The sequence below is a fragment of the Leopardus geoffroyi genome, chromosome A2 (assembly GCF_018350155.1).
Source record: "Leopardus geoffroyi isolate Oge1 chromosome A2, O.geoffroyi_Oge1_pat1.0, whole genome shotgun sequence".
In the NCBI taxonomy this organism is placed as follows: Eukaryota; Metazoa; Chordata; class Mammalia; order Carnivora; family Felidae; genus Leopardus; species Leopardus geoffroyi.
This window is the reverse complement of record NC_059331.1, coordinates 153,876,274-153,902,158: the sequence shown is the minus strand read 5'-3', so window position 1 is coordinate 153,902,158 and position 25,885 is coordinate 153,876,274. Positions and strand designations below refer to the sequence as shown.

Below are 25,885 nucleotides of genomic sequence, written 5' to 3'. Positions count from 1 at the left end.
GACATATTATGGACAAGACCTATCTTGAGAAGCTAATGTAACTAAATTATTTTCTCATATTTTATCTTTAGCAACACGTGAAAACCCAATGAATTAGCCACAGAATATTTTCAAATTGTCCATTTTAAGAAGTATTGCCTTGCGGAAAAAGCAAGTCCTCTAGGTCCAATCCGTGGGAGATGATACCATTCACAGCCTAAGATTCTTTCAGTTCAGCTATATTTTTATTCTGTCAGCCTAAAGAGAAAGATTTCCTCAATTAATGTTTTATAAAGGTTACTTTGAAAAAATTCATGTGTAAATATTTTGCAAAGGTTAGAAGAGAAATATTGTGCCATTTGCCAGTCTATCTTAATTTAGTTTCCTTCTTTGACGCTGAACAAGCGAAAGGAATAAATGGATTATCAGTTCAACTAGTCAGGTCTGGCCCATTAGGAATATGCTTGCTCTCAGAAGATTAGTCTTCTGTATCTCTATCAGGAGAATGAAAATGAAATTCAGAATGAAGTCAGACATAAGATTCAATTTGAGGTTCTGACTTTTTAAAAATAGGAAATCTAAGCTTCAGAAAACATTACATTTTCCTTATAGTTCCCTCAAACTGCCCGCTCCTAAATTCCACAACACATTTTATTCCAAATTATAAAGATGAAAACCACCAAACTAATCCCTTTCGGCGGAACTTATATTTAATGCTCAATAGGGTATACGTTGAAAAAGCCTCACATCAAATATGGCGCACACTGCGGTATTTCATGTCCAGGGTAGTTCCACTAACAGCTGTACTGCTAACAACGAGTCTTGTTATAAAAGGCTCACCTGCACAGTTAAAAAGCAAACAACAAACTACACAGAGACACATAGCAAACCAAACATGTGTACACTTACTTCCTCAGTGGAAGAAGTTATATTTAGAAATGTACGAAAAATGGCTTTGAACACCTGCTATACCAAACACTTCTACAGACAAGAAAAAAAAAAAAAAAACAAAAATCAAACATTTGTTTTCCTGCTTTTTCTTTAATACAGTTGCCATCTTACATTATATACTGTTAGGTGCCTTCTTAATAGCATCTAATCTACTTTTTCGTTGCACCAGTCAGCATCCTAGGATAGAACTCTTATTACCACTCATGTTCACGGAGTACTGTTCGTAAGTACTAATTCATGGTTGGGCCATAATTAATGGATAGTGGTATTTTCTAAAAATGGATTAACGCACACATCCAAACCACATTAAATTTCCACTTAAGAGTTCATACATAGTCTATTTCCTTTCTATAGCTGCTATCACTCCAAATTATAGTTTTGAAATCCAAGAAGTGGGAAGAACGTCTTTTTGTTGTTGATGCTTCTTTCTTCTTTCCTTCCTTGCTCCCTCACTTTCATTCCTTTCCTTCTTTTTCTTTCTTTCTTAATAAGAAGATTAAAAGAAATGGTTTATTAGGGAAATCAAATTCTAGTAAACATCAAAAACTTACAGATCAGAGTGGTCACAAACTCATTTTGTAATGATGTTAAAATTACTGACAAAATGTTTTTTAAAAACAAAAACAAAAAAATCTAAAAACCAGCACACGCCAATGGTGTTGCTTTATTTAAGCAACTGGCGTTCCTCTATGCTTTTGAGGCGTTTCTTCCGGGGCTGTACAAAGTCATCATCTGAGTCATCACTAAATTTATTATCTTCTGATTCATTCCTGAATTCTAGTTTAGGAAACTTTTTTTCTGGATAAAGGTTCTTTAGAAGTTCTTCAAAATAGCTTTCAAGTTTTATACCAGCATTGGCTACTTCTGAATCAGGCTGTTGGATAAAAATAAAAACATGAATTGAAAACAAACATCAATATTTTAACAGTCAACTGTCAATAAAATAAGTAAATTTCTCACATTTTTGTTCCCTTTTAACTCAAGTTTTGGAAAAGTGTTTATGCATCATCAATGATGTAAAGTAAAATAATAGCCTGGGGCTAGACAAAGTCTAGAGAAGGTCAGATAAGAAGTAAATAAAAGGCTTAGACTCATCTGGATTATTCTATAAGGGAGTGGTAACTACTTATTTTCTAAATTGTTTTCAAGTTGTCAGCTATAATTTGCATTTCCACTTACCATGTAATAAACCTTGGATAGTAATGTGGATAAAGTTTTCCTAATTATCTTTCATTCTCTGACAAACTTGAACTTTCAGAAATTTATACTATCATTGGTAGATACTCATCTCTTTTGTTGATGAAGTGTTTGATTTAATATTACTTTCGCATTGCTATTGTTTTTTGTTTTTTCCTCTTACCTCATTGAATTCGGCACAGTTTTGAAAGATCAATCTAAAATCAGCTACAAAATCTTCAGGCTTTGTATACATGGAATAATCTTCTTGTAGTCTCTTCTTGATGGTTGACAAGTCCATTGGATTTTTAATTATTCTATAATAATCAGGCACCTTTCAAAATAAATGAGATGCTGTAATAAAAATGACTAAATTCTACCTGTCCTAAATAAATTCTACAAGCAGGAACCTTTTACAAGCAATAGTACACACACCCACACCCACGCACGCACATATCCCTTCCTGTCTTGTTAAAGTCTACTTAGTACTTGCAATCTGGGTCTGTATAAATCAAAATATGTACAAAGAATTTTGGGGGTCTTTATCTCAAATGAACAGTTTTTTCCCATCAGCTTAGGATATAGGACTAAGCCTCTTGAGAAACAACAGAAATCAGTCCGGAGGGGTGCCTGGCTGGGTCAGTTGGGAGAACATTCAACTCTTGATCTCAGGGTGATGAGTTAGAGCCCCATGTTGGGTGTAGAGATTACTTTAAAAAAATAAAATCTTAAAAAAAAAAATCATTCCAGAGAATAGTAGGTAAGATGTATGAGATGAGAATATATGAGAAATGAATACAAGTTTTGGACCAGTTTGTGAACATTAAAGTGTATTCAAGATCAAAGCATTCTGTTTGTATTAATAAAACTATAAGATATGCATCAGATATAGGAAACTGACTATACATTCTCATAAATCAAGTTTCAAAAAAAAAAATCACCCTACTGTGTAAAAATGCACAAAATGATATTAATACTTACAGTTAGAGGAACTGGATCTTGAAAAGCCAGGCTCATTTCATGGCAATAAAGAAATAAAAGTAGGCGTTCACACTTCTAAGCAAAAAAATAAAATTAAAAAATGTAATAAAATAATGAAATCACAACTTATTTTTAACAACAATGTCATGGGTTTCAAAATACTAGAATAAAAATTAAACCCAGATAAATACAGGAAAAACATTGAAAGAATTTTCATCTCTTCAGTCATTTACTGAACTATATACTGTTTAATAGTTTGGGGTCTATGTGATATAGGAGAGCCATTCTTACAATTATAGGAACAACAAGTGTCATGAGCAACCTATTTGAACCTCTTTAAAAATAAGTTTCCACTTAACTCTCCAAATTGTATATTGGATTATTATAATTATTTTACATTTTATTTTATATTATTTATTTATTTACTTATTTTTTTAATACAATTTGTTGTCAAATTGGCTAACATACAGTGTGTACGGTATGTTCTTGGTTTTGGGGGTAGATTCCCATGATTCATTGCTTACATACAACACTGTATATTGGATTATAATTAATAATCAACAAGAAGAGCATATGTATGTAATAGATCCAGAGGTGGAACCCTTCCGATGGTGTGTCCAGTCCCAAGGCTGCCTGTCTGAATGTAGAAGGTCCCATCGGCTAGTTTTCCCTGCGTAGGGGTTTATCCCAGTAAACACAGTGTCGTGCTGGTAGTGTGTGTTTGGGCCCCTTCTTGCACAGTAACTTTCATATTGATTGTTTTACTTAATAATTTAGCAAAGGAACTTCTTTAGCACTAAAGAAGTGTTGATGTAGTAGCTTTTAATGTTAATTACAGTTAACTATATTAGGTGGCTTTGAGTTATAAACCCAGTACCACTGGGTAAAAGAATGGAATTATTTCCAAGAAGAATAAATACGAAAACCCGTCTGTGGTGCCAATTCTCAACACATTAGTAAGAAAACTTATCTATAGTAAAAATAAAACAAAACAAATTTACTGAAGGTACACTAAATTTAAAACTCTGGACCACATAGAGGATACATGTTTTACCTTGCTCAAGTACAGTCTTTTAAGCTTCTAAAAAATGTATAGACAGTACTGTGATTTTTTTTTTCATTTTAACCAGGAAAAGTCACAGGTTGTATCGCTTAAGATTCTTACGCTCTTGTGAAAAAACTAAAGAAAAAAGAGGTCAGCATAAAATTTTGAATATACACTTCTTTGACGAAAGGCACACCTGCATTACAATAATCCATCTAAACAAAAAAACTGTTTAGCTAACAGTCTAGGTTAGAAATGTTTAAAAAAACTTACCCTTTTATCTATTGGTGTTAATTTAACAAGGCCTTCACTTTTCTTTTTCTCTGAGTTGTGACTGGGAGCATCACAATCATATTCAACTTCTGGTTTAGATAAGTCCCGGCAGAAAGTACAAATCCACTCTCCACTGTTGGGGGATAGAGTATTTCTGAATTCCTTTTCTTTTTTTTTTAAAGTTTATTTTTTATTTATTTTGAGAGAGATATAGAGAGCAAGCAGGGGAGGGACAGAGAGAGAGGGAGAAAATACCAAGCAAGCTTTGTGCTATCAATGCAGAGTCTGATGCAGGGCTTGAACTCAGGAACTATGAGGTCATGACCTGAGCCGAAATCAAGAGTCAGATGCTTAACTGACTGGACCACCCGGGAGCCCCAGGAATTTCTGAATTCCTAATGCATCATTTCTCCCATCACCAACTCACTTTCCCACATCCTCCATACCATCTATGATACAGATTTATTTATTTGGCATGAATTTTTATCACTGAGAATTTACTGCATATCTACTATGTACACAGCACCATGATGAGAGAGCTTAAGAGCAGAAATATAATACAAGGGCCTAAGTGGTAAACGTTAGGCAAGGAGGTATGAAACACTTACATGAAAGAAACACTTAAAAAAATAAATACACACATTAATTTATGGCTGATGTGAGGCACAACTCTTATTTTCCCTAAAATGATTCATGGAAAAGAAATGTTCTTGGTACTATTCTTGCAACTTTATTATTTAAAAAAATTTTTTTAAATGTTTACTTTTGAGAGAGAGAGAGAGAGAGACAACGAGAGAGCAAGCAAGAGTGAAAGAGAGCAAGAGAGAGTGAAAGAGAGCAAGAGAGAGTGAGTGACCAGGGGAGGAGCAGAGAGAGAGGGAGACACAGACTCTGAAGCAGGCTCCAGGCGCTGAGCTGTCAGCACAGAGCCCAACGAGGGACTCAAACGCACGAACTGTGAGATCATGCATGACCTGAGCCGAAGTGGGATGCTTAACCGACTGAGCCACCCAGGCGCCCCCATTCTTTCAACTTTAAATGTGGAATTAAATTTTAAAAAGTACAGCGTTCCAAGAACTAAAGAGATCAATGCAGTGGCTGCTCTTCCCCATCATCATCAGCAGGAGCAGCATCTCAGAGTTGGTTAGAAAAGGTACTTGAGATATTTATAAATGATACAGCTCAATGCTTGGCAAAAACATGCAGTAACTGTGGCCATTGTTATGCGTAAGGATCACCGTTTTCTAGGGTAACCATCTGTAGTAATTCAAAGGACCGGTTTTTTTCCCTTCTTTACAGAGTAGATTTTTGAGAAAAGCGCACAGAATGGGAAGCAGAGTATCAAAGCCCCTATGCTGAAGAATCCATTTGTGTGAAGTGGGTTTTCACTGAAGTTTTTTACAAAGTTACAACGAGCATCAATTATTATTTCTAGTGAAAGAATGTGGGAAAGGAAGTAAGTACCATCTTACCTTGGAAAATTTGCCAAGGTGGGCACATGACAAGAAAGATGAAACACTTTGGGACACTTCTCACAGCACAGGAGCTCCCCTCCATTCTGACAAACTGCACACCAGTCCTCATTGGGGTCGTCCTCTTTCCTGGTCTCTCCGACATGAACAGGTGACTTCTGGGAGGCATCGGGCCACTCCGACTTTCCATTGGAGGAATTTTCCTGGTGAAGTCCAGGTTGATCTCCTGTGCTATCAGGAGCATCTGACCTTAGCACAGACTCCTCAGAGGTAGAGCTCTGACTACTATTTAAGAGCAGGGAGGTGAGAATGCTCCTTGGATAGTTGGTCTGCAATGGAAAGAAGTTAAGAATATGTGTTTATTTCTCAAAATTGGCATTCTTCATTAGCACTGCTGCAATTCGGGACCGTAGACTGCTCTCTCATAGGCACCTGGTTACTTCAAAAGAGTCTGTGAATATGTATGAGAACAGAAGAGGTTTACTCTAATAGAGTCCCCAAAGGTAAAGAGGACCTGAATCTCTACCAAAAACTATCATCAAAATAGAAGATCAGCAGGGGTGCCTGAGCAGCTTGGTTGGTTAAGTGTCAGACTCAAGGTTTAGTTCATGAGATCAAGCCCCACGTTGGGCTCTGGGCTAACAGTGCAGATCCTGCTTGGGATTTTCTCTCTCCCTCTCTTTCTGCCCCTCCCCTGCTCTTTCTCTCTCTCTCAAAATAAATAAATATTAAAAAAAAATTATATCCAGACTCAAAATATGTCTACTGTTGGTTTTTCATTCATAGAAAAGTATTGTGCTTTAATTCTTATAATTAACTTCACTTCTGCAAGAGCTATTAATAACTTGAAGATGAATCTAAATTTTGTGTTGGGGCCTGGGATGGTAAAATTTTTAATAACAAAATCTATGATTTCCTTTAAACTTTTAATATTTAAAGTAATAAATGCAGATTTAGTTAAAAGCATGATTACATAATCTCATTCCTCAGAGGCAATTATTTTTAAATTATTTAGCTTTTCTTTTGCTATTTATTTTTAAATAATTTGCTTGTATTGTAATTTCTCAGATTTTCAATTTTAAACATATTTTCAGTCTTAAATGTGGGTATGTACATTCTTTATGATGGAAGATTAGATTTTTCCTTCCTGCCTCTCTACCCACTACTTACACACATACACGCCACTCATGCCACTTTCTTAACGCTTTATGAAGTATGTATGTATGTATGTATTTATTTGGTACCAGTATAACTTTATGGCCAACATCTATTCCAATTGGTCAGTATCACTGCTGCACTGGTTAAGTGTCCTGAAAAATCAATTTCTGGTTAAATTCATGTTCAGGTTATATCCTGATTATATCTAGTTTTTAGTTAAATTTGTATAATACAGGTGTTTGTTTATACCACTGTAAGTATAAATATTGTTCATCACATAACCACAGAATGTACTATGACTATACTTCCTTTTTTTGTCTTTTCGTTTTTACTGTGATTCAATTCTTCCTTCCTTCCTTCTTTCCTCTCTCTCCCTCTTCCACCCTTTTCTTTCATCTGCTTACTTTTCTAAATACTATATCTCTAAGTCATTCTCACAGCCTCCAGTAGGGTTATAAAATGCTTTCCAATACTGCCGAACATTTTTTTTTTTGCTCTTACATATATCCCTACGGAGTCTCCCATCCTCCCTGCTACAGGATGCACCAGGGGAGCTGTTATACTGGGAAGTACTCTCTTTGTCTCTCTTCTGGGATCTTATGCCTCCTTTCTTCGTTTATTCCATTTTTGATGAAGCATACTTTCAAGTATCTTCTGGAGAATGAGTACATGAGAATTAAAATTTCTCAAACCTTGCATTTATGTCTAAAAATCTTTATTTAATCTTTATGCATGATTGAGAATTTGCCTGGGTGTAGAGTTCTGGCTATGAAATACTTTTGCTCACAATTTTGGTATTTCTCTTTTGTTTCAGAGTCAAACATCCATTTTGAGGACTCACTGCCATTATGTCTGATCCTTTGCATAAGGTGTTTTTTCCATCTAGAAGCTTTTAAAATCCTGGTATCCTGAAATTGGTGATAATACAATTTGAGTCCTGGTTTCATTTAATGTTGTTATTTGGGTCCTTTCAATTCAGATGTGCATGCTTTTCAGTTACAGTAAATTTCCTTGTATTATTATTTTTTTTTGCCAATTACCTTCCATGTGTTTTACTCAAATGCCCAACTTCCTTGTTTTACTCAAATGCCCAACCCCAAATGCCCCTGATTTTTCGAACTCTTCTCCCTATTTTCCATCCATCTTTTTCTTTTAATTTACTGAGAGAGGTCCTCAAACTTTTCAACCTTTAAGTTGACTATTTCCCTGTTTTTAAACATAACATTTTTTTAAAGTTGATTTATTTTGAGAGCATGAGTGGGGGAGGGGCAGAGACAGAGAATCCCAACCAGTCTCCAGGCTCAGCACAGAGCCCAACATGGGGCTCAATCCCACGAACCATGAGATTGTGAGTGACGCTTAAGTGACTGAACCACCCAGGCGCCCCTCAACATAACATTTTTAACCTCCTATCTGCTAGTTACAAGTTTATTTCATCCTATCTCCCAAACTGATATAATTACATTTTGAGGCCTAGATTCTTCATCGGATTCTTGTTTCACTATGACCACAGGAAAATCATAATTTTCAGGCGGTCCACTGTTTTCCTGTTTTATTCGGATTGGCTCCAACATGACCACCGGGACTTTGTGTGTGGAATCAGCTCCTGCTGGTTTGCTGGAAGAGCCAGAGCTGTAAGAGAGAGAGAGAGAAAAAACAAAAAGATCAAAGAATGCTACCTTAAGTGTCTCAAAACAAAGCATAACGATAGCTTTTAGAAGTAATTCTGTATAACTTCACAGCAATGGTCACCATGTTCCATTATCACAATCCATGATAAATGACAGTGAGATGCAACCACTGCCTGTGCACAGATGCCTGCACACAGCTTCCTGTATAAAAAACCTTTTACATATTAACTTATGTCATTAGTCACACTATACTTCTGGAAAGATATTTGAAAAGATTTAAATAAAACCCGAATCATAAGAAAACAGACTTGAATACTCTGAGGCTCTCCAATTGGGCAGTCAGATTTTAATATCTCAGAACTATCTTTCCCACTTCCTTCTCTAGTCAGTGACAAAGAGCACTCTGGGCTCACATTAACGATTTACTGTCACAAAGTGTGAAGACCATTAACTAGAGATATAAACTGTTGGTGTTTGGCTATTTTAAAAAATGTACTGGGACAAAAACCCTTTACGGATACCCACAATGTTCTCATGGGATTAAAGGCAACATTTTTCTCTTGAGAGAATGTATCTTCCATATGATTAGCAAGTAAGAACTGGGTTCACTAGGAGAAATCTGTAAGCATAAATAGATGAGCAAAGCAGTAAGCTGGTAGAGAATTTCAACAACTATGAATTTATTTATTTTAAAGCAGACCTAATGTTTGGGCATTAAAAAAGTCAGAGAACATTGAAGTTAGTATAAAGTTATTGTTTCTTTTCCCCCTAAGTTTGTATTTGTACATATCCTATATAGTGCAATCTATTATACCTACTTCATTTCAATTTCTTCCTTGCTATTAGGCTCAAGACAAACATATCATCCCCCCCCAATTTTTGTATCTCTAAAGACACAATTATACTTTATTTACTTAACCCATTAATTAGTTTGTTAAATTATAACAATCATTGAAATTTTGATTTAAAAGTTAAAAATAAAGGAAGTCGTTCAAGATGTATTGAGTACCAAGAGCATGTTGAGCCCTGGCAGCAGAAATCTAATCAGAGATTTTATACACTAGAGGATAAGGTTAAGTCAGTTTACCTTCCTCGGCTCCCAACACTGGAGGCACTAGGTGAACGTATTGGTGGGTGAACACTAGTCATAGTGACAGGTCCTGGAGAAGAGGAAATCATTCATGTTCATAACATGAGTTAATGATTATGTGTGTCATTTCCTACTGAATATGCTCACTTAGCACTGGAACAAAATGGAATTATATAAAACAATAACCAGTTGTTGGACTCCCAGCCAAGTCTAACCCGGTTAGACTAGCGGAATTAAACCTCAGTACTCCTGGCATTTTGGGCCAGATAATTCTTTGTTGTGGGGGATCTCCGTGCACTGTGGATATTTAGCAGTATCTCTGGCCTCTACTAGTTATTAGATGCCAGTAGTATGTCTCCACATTTCCCACCCAGGGGTGTGACAATCAAAAATGTCTCCAGGGCCGCCTGGGTGGCTCAGGTGGTTAAGCATCTGACTTTGGCTCAGGTCATGATCTCATGGTTCATGAGTTGGAGCCCCACATAGGATTTTCTACTGTCAGCACGGAGCCCACTTTGGATCCTCTGTCCCCCTCTCTGCCCCTCCTCCGCTTGTTCTCTCTCTCTCTCCCCCTGTCTCTCAAAAACAAAAAACAAAAAACAAAACCAAACAAAACAAACCTTAAAAAAAAAAAAAAAAGTCTCCAAACAGAGTCAAATGTAAAGCAGGGCAAAATCTCAGTGAGGACACTAGTACTAGTGAAAGCTACAGACGACAACGAAAAGCAGTAGATGCTGATGTAAAAGCAGTCCAAGACAGAAAGCCACACAGAGACCAATCAATGGAGACAATGAAACAACCATTCTACTAGGCAACGCATTAAGATACTTTGTCCAATGCCTAGCATACAGTTATGCGTAAATGTTAGTCTTAGTAACATTGTCAAAATGGTATCCAGAAATGTTCTGTCAAGTTATACTCCCGCCAGCTATGTATCAGAGTACTTCTCTTATCACATTCTTATCAATGAGTATTTTCACTATTTAAGTCTTTGCTAATTTAACAGTTAGAAATTATATCTTATTTTGATATTTATAATGACTACTAGTGACATTGAAACCCCCAAGTTACTGGCTATTTGTATTTCTTTAGGGAATTATCTAGTCAAGTCCTTTGGCAATTCTGAGTATTTTCCTTAATCATTTATACAAACTTGTTATATAATTAAACAGTTTCTATGCCATATTTGTCAACAGTGTTCTTCCATTTTGTTTGTATGTGTTTTAAATAAGCATCTCCTTTTATACTGTGTAACTGTCTTATGTTTGTGTGACTGATGAACCTTCAGAAATTCTCCTCTCTCCATATTTTGTTCTAAGGCACCTATTTTGCCAACCTCTGTGAGTAGTATTAAGTAGTATTAGGTGAACAGGATTAGGGAGAGTGCTTCTCTCTTAAAGGAAATGAGTAGGTATGTTAAAAATTCTTAAACATCAATTACACACACACACACAAACCACCAAAGAAGAGACTGACACTGATCAATTTTGACCCTAGGCAACTTACATCCAAAAAGATACCATATCACAGGAAAACTTATCAAAAAGAGTAAGTATAATACTAATTTCCTCCTAGGAATGCTCTAATGCCTACAAGTTTTGTTGAAATTAAAAAGGTACAGAGGTTTAAACTTTGCTTCCCACCTTGAAAGTAGACTAAATTTAAACAGTGCCCAAAACTCAGACTCATTTTAATCATCTGAGAAAAGGGTGGAGGGCAGAGGTGAGGGACGAGGGTAATTATGAGTAAAAAAAAAAAAAAAAAAAAAAGGGAAAACACCCCAAAGTCAAAGGAAGCTCACTTTACCTGCAAGGCCTGGAGATGGCACGGATGAGTTTGGTGACTGGACGGTTCTGTTTGAGGGTGGTCTTGGCTGGCCATGATCTATACTGGTATCTTTCCTCACAATATTGTCCAGCATAATAGTACTTGAACAGTCAATCTTATAAGAAACGAAATTATTTCACAACATCCCGACTTTGCAAGTTAAAAGTTACTTTAAATTTAAAAGAAAACTTTAATAGTTTAATTACTATCAAGTAATGAAGTATATAAATATCATATTTAAGAAGTTCTGATGTATATTTTCCCTATAAACAATCTTGAAAAAAGCTTTTACTCATCTTAATGGTCCATCTTAGTAAATATACTGAAGACATACTATTTCAGAAGTTATGAGGAAGGAGAAAGGAGTATCATGTATCATTCACACCCTTAAAAACTCAAACAAAAAGATATATAACTTATTTAAAAATAACAAAAAGTAACCCCCCCCCCAAAAAAATAGCGCAGTTTTACATTTTTGCAAGTTTCTTTAGTGTCTGGCTTAATTAACAGACAAAAGGATTCTTTTATGTGCATAAGAACATAAGCACATTGTGATGTGTGGTTCTGGTTGAAGAATATGAAGAAAATCTGGCCTTACACAGGAAGGACCTTGTGTAGTATCCTCTGAAAGGGTGGTCACTGATTCATACTGCTGAGAACTCGTCTCTGGTATGTACTACGTAGATGAAATAAGCCCACACATAGCATATTTCTAGAACACTAATCTCACCTAAGTACATTACTATTATTTCGGAGGGGAAAATGGGTCCTTTAAAGATTCTTGCTTTAATGTAACAGGTATACAGGTAACACTTCTTTTCCAACTGATCACTCAGCTAAAATAATGCTACACTTCTAGTAAAAAAGACTTTAATTCTTTATTTTATTTTTAATGTAATTTATTGTCAAATTGGCTTATATACAACACCCAGTGCTCATCCCAACAAGTGCTCTCCTCAATGACCATCACCCATTTTCCCTCCCATGCCGTAACCCCTGTCCACCCTGTTTGTTCTCTGTATTTAAGAGTCTCTTGTGGTTTGCCTCCATCCCCCTGTGTTTCTATTTTCTCCCTCCCTTCTCCACTGGTCTTCTGTTAAGTGCCAAGTAGTATTCCATGGTATATATAAACCACATGTTCTTTATGGAAACACTTTAATTCTTTAGATGCAAATACTTTTCATGCTTAAATAGACCATTTATTTCTCAAAAATGTCTTTGTGATTAAAATCAAGTTCAATTCTCTAACATAGTTCCAGCCTTTCTGAACTAGGATTCTACAAGAGACTTAATTCCTACTGTCCTAGGGCACAGATTGTTTATGATGAATCTACTTTTCCTTCTCCATCTAGAATGGTGCTACTTATGAACCATCTTTGGGGGGACTGAGAAAACGGTCACTCAAATCAGCTTCTTTATTCTATGGTTCAGCTGAAGAATTTTAGTTGAGCAAGGCTGGTAGACAAAGGTTCACCTGTATCTGAGGACTGCAGAGAAAAGGCCAGAAGGACGATTTGTGCTTTCTGTGGGTCCTCTTCAGGGGAGGGGGAAAGTACACAGGGTCATTTATGTTTAATAATCTTTTGGCAATACCTTGGCCAATACTTTTCAGAGTGTGAAATGTACTGGAATGTGAGTGGATCTATTGAATCTTAACGTAAGGAAAGTTATTTACACTGTGAGTTAATCCTAAAAGCTAAAGTAAAATTATAGGAATGAGACAAAATTAGTTTTCGTATATATTACCTATGAATGAAAAATACATGTCCTTTACCCATTTAAAGTATATGCAATTATTTAAAAAATGAAATAACTCTGGTAAGGTTAATGATGCAACTAAATAATTGATCTCAGTAACCTGAAAAACCAACTAAATAATGAAAATAAAAAATTTATTTTACCATATGATCAGATGTTTCTTTAAAGTTTTAATGTTTGTGTCACAATTCTATAACCTTGTAGGATAAGGAAAGGTAAAACAAGTATCAACTTACATGGAGATCTATCTATAGGATGTTTTATTTTCTGCCTTTGGAAAAGATTTTTTAGAAAGTCATATTGGTAAAGTTAGTGAGTAAATGTATTTAATTTAAATATAAAATAAACCAGAGCTAATCTTGCACTGGCCAGTATAATCTGGGAGAAAATGTTTTCATTTCCATTGTTAAACTTGTCTCCATCTCTTCTGATGTTTTAAATCCCAGCCTCCCCAGCCCGCCATATCCTTATTCTAATACAGCACATTCCAACATTCACCTTTCCAGTACCTCTTTCCCCCAGGTCCTTACTTCCCAGCTTTCCCAGCTTAGATTCCAGAGTCCATCACTATAATCATTAATTTATAACATGTTTAACATCAGTGCCATGAAAGATGTCCTCTATATACGTTTAAGGGCTTATCTTTTTATTTTTCCTGCTGTTTTATTTCTAAAGAAGAAAAATAATTTCTAACACCCAACACACAACCTATCATCTGACTAACTCAAGCCTTTTACCAGGTAAATTCACTTGAAATTTTCGAAACATTCTTAGTATAAATGTTATGTATACTTACATCTGGAAGAGAAGGAAGATTATAAGAGCCTCCCACTGGTGAGCTCAAATCAATCATAGGTGAGCCGAAAGCCTTTGCATCATATCCTGCTGCACTCGTAATGGTAGGACTAGAAGGAGTAGAGGATGTGCTGCTGGCGGTTGATGGGGCAGCCTGCCCACTGCTGATCTGCCACTATAGTAGCAACAAAGGAGGAAGGGGGTCTATTAGCAGGCCAAAGCATAGCATGTCCTACTAATGTCCGTTTCTTTGTTACAAAACAAAGTAGAAGACACATTCTGCTATCTGAATTCAACTATAATTTGAATGGAAAGCAAGGAGGGACAGGTATGTATAATTTTCATTAATCCTGTCCAAAAACAAAAAATAAAAAGCAGATTATATACATACACACACACATATATATATATATATATATATATTATATATATTTAACCAGAAAACAGTTGGCATGTATCAGAAAACCACAACATCCAATCCTGAAAAGCTAACACATAGGGGGTGGGCAGGAACATAAGCACATAGCAACTTCAGGTAAAGATGGAGGGCTAAAAAGATACATTTGCTTCTGTCCCCACCTGAGACACTTGAAACGAAATAACAGTTTGCACATATTGCAGAACTCCTAAGAGCTTGGAAATTAAAAGCATGAGAGGTAAAGCTGGGGCTGAAAACAGGATGATCTGCTGAGAGTTTGTTTAAGAAACACTGAGGCTCATGTTCCTTTCCCACTTTACTGTAGTTACCCCAAGATAATACAGACTTCATCCATTTCCACAGATGAAGGCTGGAAGTTTATTCTCTAAAATAGAGAAAACTGTGTCTTTGGATTGAAGGGCACCAGGTTCATCTGAAGGCAGAGATGTACTGCCCTGAAAATGAAGATTATGAAGCCATAATGACACTGAATGCTGAGCTTCCCTCCCCCACCCCCAACTCTGCCACTGGCCCCCACCAATCTGCTTACCCAAGCTGGCTTCAAGGTGCAGCCAGGCCCTGAATTTTAGGCAGACGACAGAAAGACGCTTTGGGAACTGGACCAGTCTAAGAAGTACGACTTAAAGATTGTGACACTAAGAATTCTCCCAATAAATCTACCTCGTAGCCTTAAAACTAGAGTGAAACCTCAAACATCAAACATTAGCTCTAGACCCAGGCTTGCAGGATTTTTTTTTTAACACTCATTTCTTATAAACGAAGAGGTAATTAAACATAAACAACTGAGGAAACTCTTATCATTTATGTTAAAGGCTGAGATAAACACACTAAGATAATAGCAGAATACTAGGAATGAGAAGAGATGAACCATGTTGCTCTCCACAATTTACTTCAAGGCCTATGAAAAAATAAGACTTGACTGATATATGGAAGAATAAATGGCTATATGATTAGTAAGTGAGAAGGCAAATAGAACAATTAGTCCCCAACACAACTCTTGAAGCTGTTGTGTTTGAAAATTTTTGTAATAAAACATAGGGGAAAAGGAAAGCAACTGAGAGGTATCTCAGGACTATACAAGGGGGAAAAAAATCCCCAAATACAACAATATATGGACTACATTATACAGAGTGATAGTGTGACAGGCATTCCAATTTTGAAAAATCTAATTTGTATTCCTCACTGAAAACACTGTATAAAGAAACCTGTGAATGTCATCTTTACCACCTACCTACCCCTCATGTCCATCCATCTCTTCCTGTGCCCTCTGCCAACTTCCCTCCTCCAGAATAATCATAGTTATGGACGATGTATATCTTTCCAGGGTTTATTTTTTTAAAAAACCCCTCCCCACCCCCCACCCAACCAGAAAAATGAGATAATACCCTACAAAAATTCTATAATGTTTTTTTCCATATAACATCATCTATAGATTACTGCATTTTCTCAATTCCTGAACATATTCCCCTATCCAAGTGTAATATAATTTGTTAATTTAATCTGTTGATTAAATTTATTATCTATATTATCTCCTAGTTTATTCATTTATTCATGCATGTTTAGATTTTTGACCAGGAAACATTTTAAATATATATATTTTTAATGTTTATTTTTGAGACAGAGACAGAGTGTGAGTGGGGTAGGGGCAGAGAGAGAGACACACACAGAATCTCAAGCAGGCTCCAGGCTCTCAGCTGTCAGTACAGAGCCCTATGTGGGGCTCGAACTCCCAAGCCAGGAGATCATGCCCCGAGGCGAAGTCAGAAGCTCAACCTATTGAGCCACCCAGGCGCCTGGGACCAGGAAACATTTTTTTTTTTCCCAATATATGAAATTTATTGTCAAATTGGTTTCCATACAACACCCAGTGCTCATCCTAAAGGTGCCCTCCTCAATACCCATCACCCACCCTCCCCTCCCTCCCACCCCCCATCAACCCTCAGTTTGTTCTCAGTTTTTAAGAGTCTCTAATGCTTTGGCTCTCTCCCTCTCTAACCTCTTTTTTTTTTTTTTTTTTCCTTCCCCTCCCCCATGGGTTTCTGTTAAGTTTCTCAGGATCCACATAAAAGTGAAAACATATGGTATCTGTCTTTCTCTGTATGGCTTATTTCACATAGCATAACACTCTCCAGTTCCATAATCGTTGCTACAAAGAGCCATATTTCATTCTTTCTCATTGCCACATAGTATTCCATTGTGTATATAAACCACATCTTCTTTATCCATTCGTCAGTTGATGGACATTTAGGCTCTTTCCATAATTTGGCTATTGTTGAGAGTGCTGCTATCAACATTGGGGTACAAGTGCCCCTATGCATCAGTACTCCTGTATCCCTTGGGTAAATTCCTAGCAGTGCTATTGCTGGGTCATAGGGTAGGTCTATTTTTAATTTTTTGAGGAACCTCCACACTGTTTTCCAAAGTGGCTGCACCAGTTTGCATTCCCACCAACAGTGCAAGAGGGTTCCCGTTTCTCCACATCCTCTCCAGCATCTATAGTCTCCTGATTTGTTCATTTTGGCCACTCTGACTGGTGTGAGGTGATATCTGAGTGTGGTTTTGATTTGTATTTCCCTGAGGAGGAGCGACGTTGAGCATCTTTTCATGTGCCTGTTGGCCATCCAGATGTCTTCTTTAGAGAAGTGTCTATTCATGTTTTCTGCCCATTTCTTCACTGGGTTATTTGTTTTTCGGGTGTGGAGTTTGGTGAGTTCTTTATAGATTTTGGATACTAGCCCTTTGTATGATGTATCATTTGCAAATACCTTTTCCCATTCTGTTGGTTGCTTTTTAGTTTTGGTGATTGTTTCCTTTGCTGTGCAGAAGCTTTTTATCTTCACGAGGTCCCAGGAGTTCATTTTTGCTTTTAATTCCCTTGCCTTTGGGGATGTGTCAAGTAAGAAATTGCTACGGCTGAGGTCAGAGAGGTTTTTTCCTGCTTTCTACTCTAGACTCTTGATGGTTTCCTGTCTCACATTCAGGTCCTTCACCCATTTTGAGTTTATTTTTGTGAATGGTGTGAGAAAGTGGTCTAGTTTCAACCTTCTTCATGTTGCTGTCCAGTTCTCCCATCACCATTTGTTAAAGAGACTGTCTTTTTTCCATTGGATGTTCTTTCCTGCTTTGTCAAAGATGAGTTGGCCATACGTTTGTGGGTCTAGTTCTGGGGTTTCTATTCTATTCCATTGGTCTATGTGTCTGTTTTTGTGCCAATACCATGCTGTCTTGATGATTACAGCTTTGTAGTAGAGGCTAAAGTCTGGGATTGTGATGCCTCCTGCTTTGGTCTTCTTCTTCTTCAAAATTAGGCTATTCGGGGCCTTTTGGGATTCCATATGCATTTTAGGATTGCTTGTTCTAGCTTCGAGAAGAATGCTGGTGAAATTTTGATTGATATTGAATATGTAGATAGCTTTGGGTAGTATTGACATTTTGACAATATTTATCCTTCCAATCCATGAGCACGGAATGTTTTTCCATTTCTTTGTATCTTCTTCAATTTCCTTCATAAGCTTTCTATAGTTTTCAGCATACAGATCTTTTACATCTTTGGTTAGATTTATTCCTAGGTATTTTATGCTTCTTGCTGCAATTGTGAATGGGACCAGTTTCTTTGTCTTTCTGTTGCTTCATTGTTAGTGTATAAGAATGCAACTGATTTCTGTACATTGATTTTGTATCCTGCAACTTTGCTGAATTCATGTATCAATTCTAGCAGACTTTTGGTGGAGTCTATCGGGTTTTCCATGTATAATATCATGTCATCTGCAAAAAGTGAAAGCTTGACTTCATCTTTGCCAATTTTGATGCCTTTGATTTCCTTTTGTTGTCTGATTGCTGATGCTAGAACTTCAAACACTATGTTAAACAACAGCGGTGAGAGTGGACATCCCTGTCGTGTTCCTGATCTTAGGGAAAAAGCTCTCAGTTTTTCCCCATTGAGGATGATGTTAGGTGTGGGCTTTTCATAAATGGCTTTTATGATGTTTAAGTATGTTCCTTCTATCCCAACTTTCTCGAGGGTTTTTATTAAGAAAAGTTCCTGAATTTTGTCAAATGCTTTTTCTGCATCGATTGACAGGATCATACGGTTCTTTTCTTTTCTTTTATTAATGTGATGTATCACGTTGATTGATTTGCGAATGTTGAACCAGCCCTGCAGCCCAGGAATGAATCCCACTTGATCATGGTGAATAATTCTTTTTATATGCTGTTGAATGCGATTTGCTAGTATCTTATTGAGAATTTTTACATCCATATTCATCAGGGATATTGGCCTGTATTTCTCTTTTTTTACTGGGTCTCTGTCTGGTTTAGGAATCAAAGCAATACTGGCTTCATAGAATGAGTCTGGAAGTTTTCCTTCCCTTTCTATTTTTTGCAATAACTTGAGAAGGATAGGTATTATCTCTGCTTTAAACGTCTGGTAGAACTCCCCTGGGAAGCCATCTGGTCCTGGACTCTTATTTGTTGGGAGATTTTTGATAACTGATTCAATTTCCTCGCTGCTTATGGGTCTGTTCAAGCTTTCTATTTCCTCTTGAGTTTTGGAAGTGTGTGGGTGTTTAGGAATTTGTCCATTTCTTCCAGGTTGTCCAGTTTGTTGGCATATAATTTATCATAGTATTCCCTGATAGTTGCTTGTATTTCTGAGGGATTGGTTGTAATAATTCCATTTTCATTCATGATTTTATCTATTTGGGTCATCTCCCTTTTCTTTTTGAGAAGCCTGGCTAGGGGGTTATCAATTTTGTTTATTTTTTCAAAAAACCAACTCTTGGTTTCACTGATCTGCTCTACAGTTTTTTTTAGATTCTATATTGTTTATTTCTGCTCTGATCTTTATTATTTCTCTTCTTCTGCTGGGTTTAGGCTGTCTTTGCTGTTCTGCTTCTATTTCCTTTAGGTGTGCTGTTAGATTTTGTATTTGGGATTTTTCTTGTTTCTTGAGATACGCCTGGATTGCAATGTATTTTCCTCTCAGGACTGCCTTCGCTGCATCCCAAAGCGTTTGGATTGTTGTATTTTCATTTTCGTTTGTTTCCATACATTTTTAAATTTCTTCTCTAATTGCCTGGTTGACCCATTCATTCTTTAGTAGGGTGTTCGTTAACCTCCATGCCTTTGGAGGTTTTCCAGACTTTTTCCTGTGGTTGATTTCAAGCTTCATAGCATTTTGGTCTGAAAGTATGCATGGTATGATCTCAATTCTTGTATACTTATGAAGGGCTGTTTTGTGACCCAGTATGTGATCTATCTTGGAGAATGTTCCATGTGTACTCGAGAAGAAAGTATATTCTGTTGCTTTGGGATGCAGAGTTCTAAATAGATGTGTCAAGTCCATCTGATCCAATGTATCATTCAGGGCCCTTGTTTCTTTATTGACCGTGTGTCTGGATGATCTATCCATTGTTGTAAGTAGGGTATTAAAGTCCTCTGCAATTACCACATTCTTATCAATAAGGTTGCTTATGTTTGTAAGTAATTGTGTATATATTTGGGGGTTTCCATATTCGGTGCATAGACATTTATTATTGTTAGCTCTTCCTGATGGATAGACCCTGTAATTATTATATAATGCCCTTCTTCATCTCTTGTTACAGCCTTTAATTTAAAGTCTAGTTTGTCTGATATAAGTATGGCTACTCCAGCTCTCTTTTGACTTCCAGTAGCATGATAAATAGTTCTCCATCCCCTCACTTTGAATCTGAAGGTGTCCTCAGGTCTAAAATGAGTCTCTTGTAGTCAGCAAATAGATGGGTCTTGTTTTTTTTTTTTTTTTTTTTTTATCCATTCTGATACCTATGTCTTTTTGTTGGCGCATTTAGTCCATTTACGTTCAGTGTTATTATAGAAAGATATGAGTTTAGAGTCATTGTCATGTCCGTAGGTTTCATGCTTGTAGCGGTGTCTCTGGTACTTTGTCTCACAGGATCCCCCTTAGGATCTCTTGTAGGCCTGGTTTAGTGGTGATGAATTCCTTCATTTTTTGTTTGTTTGGGAAGACCTTTATCTCTCCTTCTATTCTAAATGACAGATTTGCTGGATAAAGGATTCTCGGCTGCCTATTTTTTTCTGTTCATCACACTGAAGATTTCCTGCCATTCCTTTCCAGCCTGCCAAGTTTCAGTAGAGAGATCCGTCACTAGTCTTATCGGTCTCCCTTTATATGTTAGAGCACGTTTATCCCTAGCTGCTTTCAGAATTTTCTCTTTATTCTTGTATTTTGCCAGTTTCACTATGATACGTCGTGCAGAAGATTGATTCAAGTTACGTCTGAAGGGAGTTCTCTGTGCCTCTTGGATTTCAATGCCTTTTTCCTTCCCCAGATCAGGGAAGTTCTCAGCTATTATTTCTTCAAGTACACTTTCAGCACCTTTCCCTCTCTCTTCCTCCTCTAGAATACCAATTATGCATATATTTTTTCTCTTTAGTGCATCACTTAGTTCTCTAATTTTCCCCTCATACTCCTGGATTTTTTTTATCTTATTCTCAGCTTCTTCTTTTTCCATAATTTTATCTCCTAGTTCACCTATTCTCTCCTCTGCCTCTTCAATCCGAGCTGTGGTCGTCTCCATTTTATTTTGCAGCTCATTGATAGCATTTTTTAGCTCCCCCTGGCTGTTCCTTAGTCCCTTGATCTCTGTAGCAATAGAGTCTCTGCTTTCCTCTACACTGTTTTCAAGCCCAGCGATTAATTTTACGACTATTATTCTAAATTCACTTTCTGTTATATTGTTTAAATCGGTTTTGATCAGTTCGTTAGCTGTTGCTATTTCCTGGAGATTCTTTTGAGCGGAATTCTTCCATTTTGTCATTTTGGATAGTCCCTGGAGTGGTGCGGAACTGCAGGGCACTTCCCCTGTGCTGTCTTGAATAACTTGTGTTGGTGAGTGGGGCCACAGTCAGACTGGTGTGTACCTTCTCTTCCCCTCTCCTAGGGGCAGGATTCACTGTGGGGTGGCGTGGCCCATCTGGGCTACTTGCACACTGCCAGGCTTGTGGTGCTGGGGGTCTGGCGTATTAGCTGGGGTGGGTAGGCAAGGTGCATAGGGCCGGAGGGGCAGGCTCATTTCGCTTTTCCTTTGGTGATCCGATTCGGGAGGGGCCCTGCAGCACCGGGAGTGAGTCAGACCCGCTGCTGGAGGGATGGATCCGCAGAAGCACAGCCTTGGGTGTTTGCGCAGTGCAAGCAAGTTCCCTGACAGGAACTGGTTCCCTTTGGGATTTTGGCTGGGGGATGGGCGAGGGAGATGGCGCTGGCGAGCGCCTTTGTTCCCCGCCAAGCTGCGCTCTGTCGTCTGGGGCTCAACAACTCTCCCTCCCGTTGTCTTCCAGCCCTCCCGTTCTCCGAGCAGAGTGTTAGCTTATAACCTTCCAGATGTCAAGTCCCACTTGCTGTCAGAACACACTCTGTCCGGCCCCTCTGCTTTTGCAAGCCAGACTTGGGGGCTCTGCTTTGCTGGCGGGCTGCCCCTCCACCCCGGCTCCCTCCCGCTGGTCCGTGTAGCACACACCGCCTCTCCACCTTTCCTACCCTCCTCCGTGGGCCTCTCGTCTGCATTTGACTCCGGAGAATCCATTCTGCTAGTCTTCTGGTGGTTTTCTGGGTTATTTAGGCAGGTGTAGGTAGAATCTAAGTGATCAGCGGGAGGGGGTGAGCCCAGCATCCTCCTACGCCGCCATCTTCCCCAACCTCTTCTCCAGGAAACATTTTAAAAACATCCTTAGAGTGTGTATCTACACATTAAAAATAACAACTGGAGAAGAGGGGCGGGGCGCCTGGGTGGCTCAGTTGGTTAAGTGTCCGACTTCGGCTCAGGTCATGATCTCATGGTTCCTGGGTCAAGCCCCACATCAGGGTCTGTGCTGACAGCTCAGAGTCTGGAGCCTGCTTCATATTTTGTGTCTCCCTCTCTCTCTGCCCCTCCCCTCCTTGCTCTCTGTCCATCTCTCTTTCAAGAATAAAAAAACATTAAAAAAAATATTAAAAAAAAAAAAAAACAACTGGGGAAGAGGGAAGGTACACGTTTGTGCACACAGAGTGTGCTAGGTGCTTTTGTACACATTAGCAGTCTCAGCACAACTCTGCAAGGGATTCAATATACAGCTGGGGCAAATGACATTTAAAAGATTAAACTTGCACAAGGTCACAAAACTCTTAGGAAAGTAAACAGGACTTAAGGCTACAATGCAGCTTGAGTCCTTTTCACCTCTCTCTACCAATGAAGCAGAGAAAGAAATGACTTATTTAAAAGCGTTTTTATTAAAATATTAAGAAAATTCTGTGCTATTAAAGCAAAGCTAAACTAATTATAACCACACACAAACACACAGCACATGTACTTTTTGAATAGAATTTTCACATCATTTGATTAAACGAATGTCAGAGAATTATAGAAACCACATCATATTCCTTATTTTGGTCTTGGCAAAAATATGAAACTGAAATCAGCCTACAAGTATTAAGCTGGAAAGAGTGTTGACACAAGTGCTTGAAGACAGAGAACTTTGACAAATATAACAAAATAGTGTCTTATCTAGAAAATATTTTTACCTGAAGACCTTAAGAATATAAATATTAAATCCTACTGGATTTAATATAGAACCTTAAAACATTCAATTTCATCAGATGTATAGGTACTCCATATTAAAACTATCAGTTTTTTTCTAAGTCTCCTTCAAACAATTTAAAGATTTCTCTTTTGCAGAATATAACCTGTATTTGTTAGAATTCTTCTTAGTAAATGTAATGAACTCAGCTAAAAGCTGCACCTATAAGTATTGCCAAAAGTCATACCTACGACTCACTGATTATTCTGGGCCTTTAATCCAACTTAAGTGGATTTCTCTTGTTAATTATAAATCAGGACCCCTTCTCTTAGCTTTGTCTCTATGTCTGTAATAAACTTGGTAACTCACACTTATTAAAAACAAAAAAACTTGCTCTTCATAACCATTGCTTTATTTATAAATTCAACATGATCTGAAAGCAGAGAAGCAGAACAAGAAGCTGAAGAGAGTAAATATATATACCTGTTTTATAGCTTGTTGAGCCAAAAAAGCCATCTGTAGCGGGTTGGGCTTTATTGCTTGTCGCGGCATGTTCTGGTTCGGTGGGTATCTCAGCTGTTGAGGATGTGGAGGAAGAACTGGTCCATTGGGTTTGGGGCTGTGATTTTGGAAATTTATCAAACGTGGAGGGGGTTGCTGGAAAAAAGAAATTAAACCATTTTAGTGACAGTCATCTCCTGAAAGACAAATTACAGAGAAGTCTGTAACTTTCAAAGAAAGACAGCAACTCTGTCACAGACGAACAACTTATTAATACTACAACAAGGGTGTGCGGGAAGGAGGCAGCCTTCCAGAATGTGTAAAGCTATGTGAAAAGGGGTTTCATTAGGAAAGAGCCGTGGGACAGGGGTTTCCAACTTTAAGTAGGTTATAATAGGACTGGATGTAGGCCATGTTAGGAAGTAGGGAAAATTTGTGTTAAGTATCCTTCTAAGTCCCTGATTTGCCCTTTTCAGACATCCTAAAATAATATGGTGGTTGAATACTAATTGTTAACATTTACTGAGCAGTCGTTACATGCCAGGCACTGCTTTCAGAGATTTCTATGAGAGAACTCATTTAATCTTCACAACACTCTTATGAGGTAGGGACTCTTTATTTTACAGAAAAGGAAATCAGGGTATAGAGAATTTAAATAACCTATCCAAGATTAACAAAGGTAGTAAAAGATGAAGCTGGAACTTGAACTTAAGCACTCTAGCTCCAAACTCTTAACTGACAAATCATGAATAGTGAAAACTGTTAATATTTGAAAACTGGGACACCTGGGTGGCTCAGTCAGTTAAGGGTCCAACTTTGGCTTAGGTCATGATCTCACGTTTCGTGGGTGCGAGCCCCACGTCGGGCTCTGTGCTGACCGCTCAGAGCCTAGAGCCTGCTTCAGATTCTATGTCTCTCTCTCTCTCTCTCTGTCTCCCTGCCCCTCCCTTGCTCACACTCTGTCTCTCTCTCTCAAAAATAAACATTAAAAAAAAAAAAAAAAAAAAAAAAGGAATTACTGAGTTTTAGATCTGAGGTCAAACCATATGCCATGCATTGTGATTACCATTTTACATGTGTTACTTCATTATGTCATTTGTAAAATGAGGACACTGAACATTAGAAAGCTTACGTAGCTTGAAAAAGGTCACGTGGCTAGTGAAAGGTGGTGCTAGAGCTTTGATCCAAATCTAGTTTGCCTCATCATTACCAAAATGCGTTCTGGTATTTAGCTGGGGTTGATTAATGTACAGATGAGAGGATGAAATTTCCCTAAAAGAAAATAGATTTCAAGTGGAAACCCTCCAAGGACAACACTAGTTGGTTACAGGACAGGGCAAGGGCTGGGAAGACAAGCCTACTTTGTGCATAAATGCTAGCCTTGGAAATGGAGATCTGTGTTCTAGAAAAAGGTAACCTTATATGCCAGTCTTCGTTTCATCATGAACCAATCCTACGGTTGGCAACTTATTGCGAAGCAAATACTTATTTTTAGGCGCTCTAAACTGTGAAGGAAGACAGCTATAAAGTGTAGCCCTGCCTTCTTTTTTAGCTTTTACTCTCTCGTTTTTTGAATTTACTCTCCTTACATGGGTAAACTGCTTCTCTTTCCCCTGTCTTACAAATTAGTTGGCACTGGGTTCACCCTCAGTAACTCTCAAGAGTAGCCAGCAATTACACACCCAAGAAAAACAGATTTAGATACTGTTTCAACACCAAGGGAAATTCTGTGGGTGAAGAAGAGAAAAATATTAGAGAAAATATCAGAACTGTACAGAAGCATATGCCTGAAGCCATAGCAATTCTTTCTAATTCTTAAAGTTTTGTGACTTGAAGGGTTTTATATCAGAGAAACGCAAACAGAAAACAGTTGGGCGATTACAGTGGAAATAGTACAAAACTTCTAAATTTATCTAAGAGATAATTTTTTATAAAGTGGAAAAGCACCTAAAATGGTCCTTAAGGAGAATAAAGGTAATCCTCGAAGTCCTTTGCTGCCCTACTCTCACAGTCCCAGCAAGAATGAGGTTTATATATTGATATAGTCAAGAAATGACACTTGATGTCAGAGTAATGTACCCTGTGAGAAGTCAGTGTGGGAATGGATGTCGACCCTAACATCAAGGAGCTCACAGTTTGGTAAGACGTGAGGGGTTTTTCCCCCCTCTCCTAAACAGTTACAGTTGACTGCATTAGACAGGGAAGGCAACTTCGAAGAATAAGATTAGGAACTAGTTCTGAGCATAAAAGAAAAAG

The 25,885-nt window shown here is 37.7% G+C and overlaps 1 protein-coding gene across 2 annotated transcripts in view; it reads right to left on the bottom strand.

Annotated features, from left to right (window-relative positions):
- Window positions 1-671: 671 nt before the first annotated feature.
- TRIM24 (tripartite motif containing 24) overlaps window positions 672-25,885 on the bottom strand; it is a 124,299-nt gene continuing 99,085 nt past the window's right edge. For both annotated transcript variants that reach the window (XM_045495811.1, XM_045495810.1), the window contains exons 10-19: window positions 23,612-23,785; window positions 14,138-14,311; window positions 11,563-11,698; window positions 9,754-9,826; window positions 8,499-8,667; window positions 5,878-6,206; window positions 4,406-4,538; window positions 3,088-3,162; window positions 2,291-2,440; window positions 672-1,804 (exon numbers count right to left, since the gene is read on the bottom strand). In XM_045495811.1, the coding sequence (XP_045351767.1) occupies window positions 1,595-1,804; window positions 2,291-2,440; window positions 3,088-3,162; window positions 4,406-4,538; window positions 5,878-6,206; window positions 8,499-8,667; window positions 9,754-9,826; window positions 11,563-11,698; window positions 14,138-14,311; window positions 23,612-23,785 (1,623 nt within the window). In that variant the 3' untranslated portion in view covers window positions 672-1,594. The remainder of the gene's footprint in view (window positions 1,805-2,290; window positions 2,441-3,087; window positions 3,163-4,405; window positions 4,539-5,877; window positions 6,207-8,498; window positions 8,668-9,753; window positions 9,827-11,562; window positions 11,699-14,137; window positions 14,312-23,611; window positions 23,786-25,885) is intronic.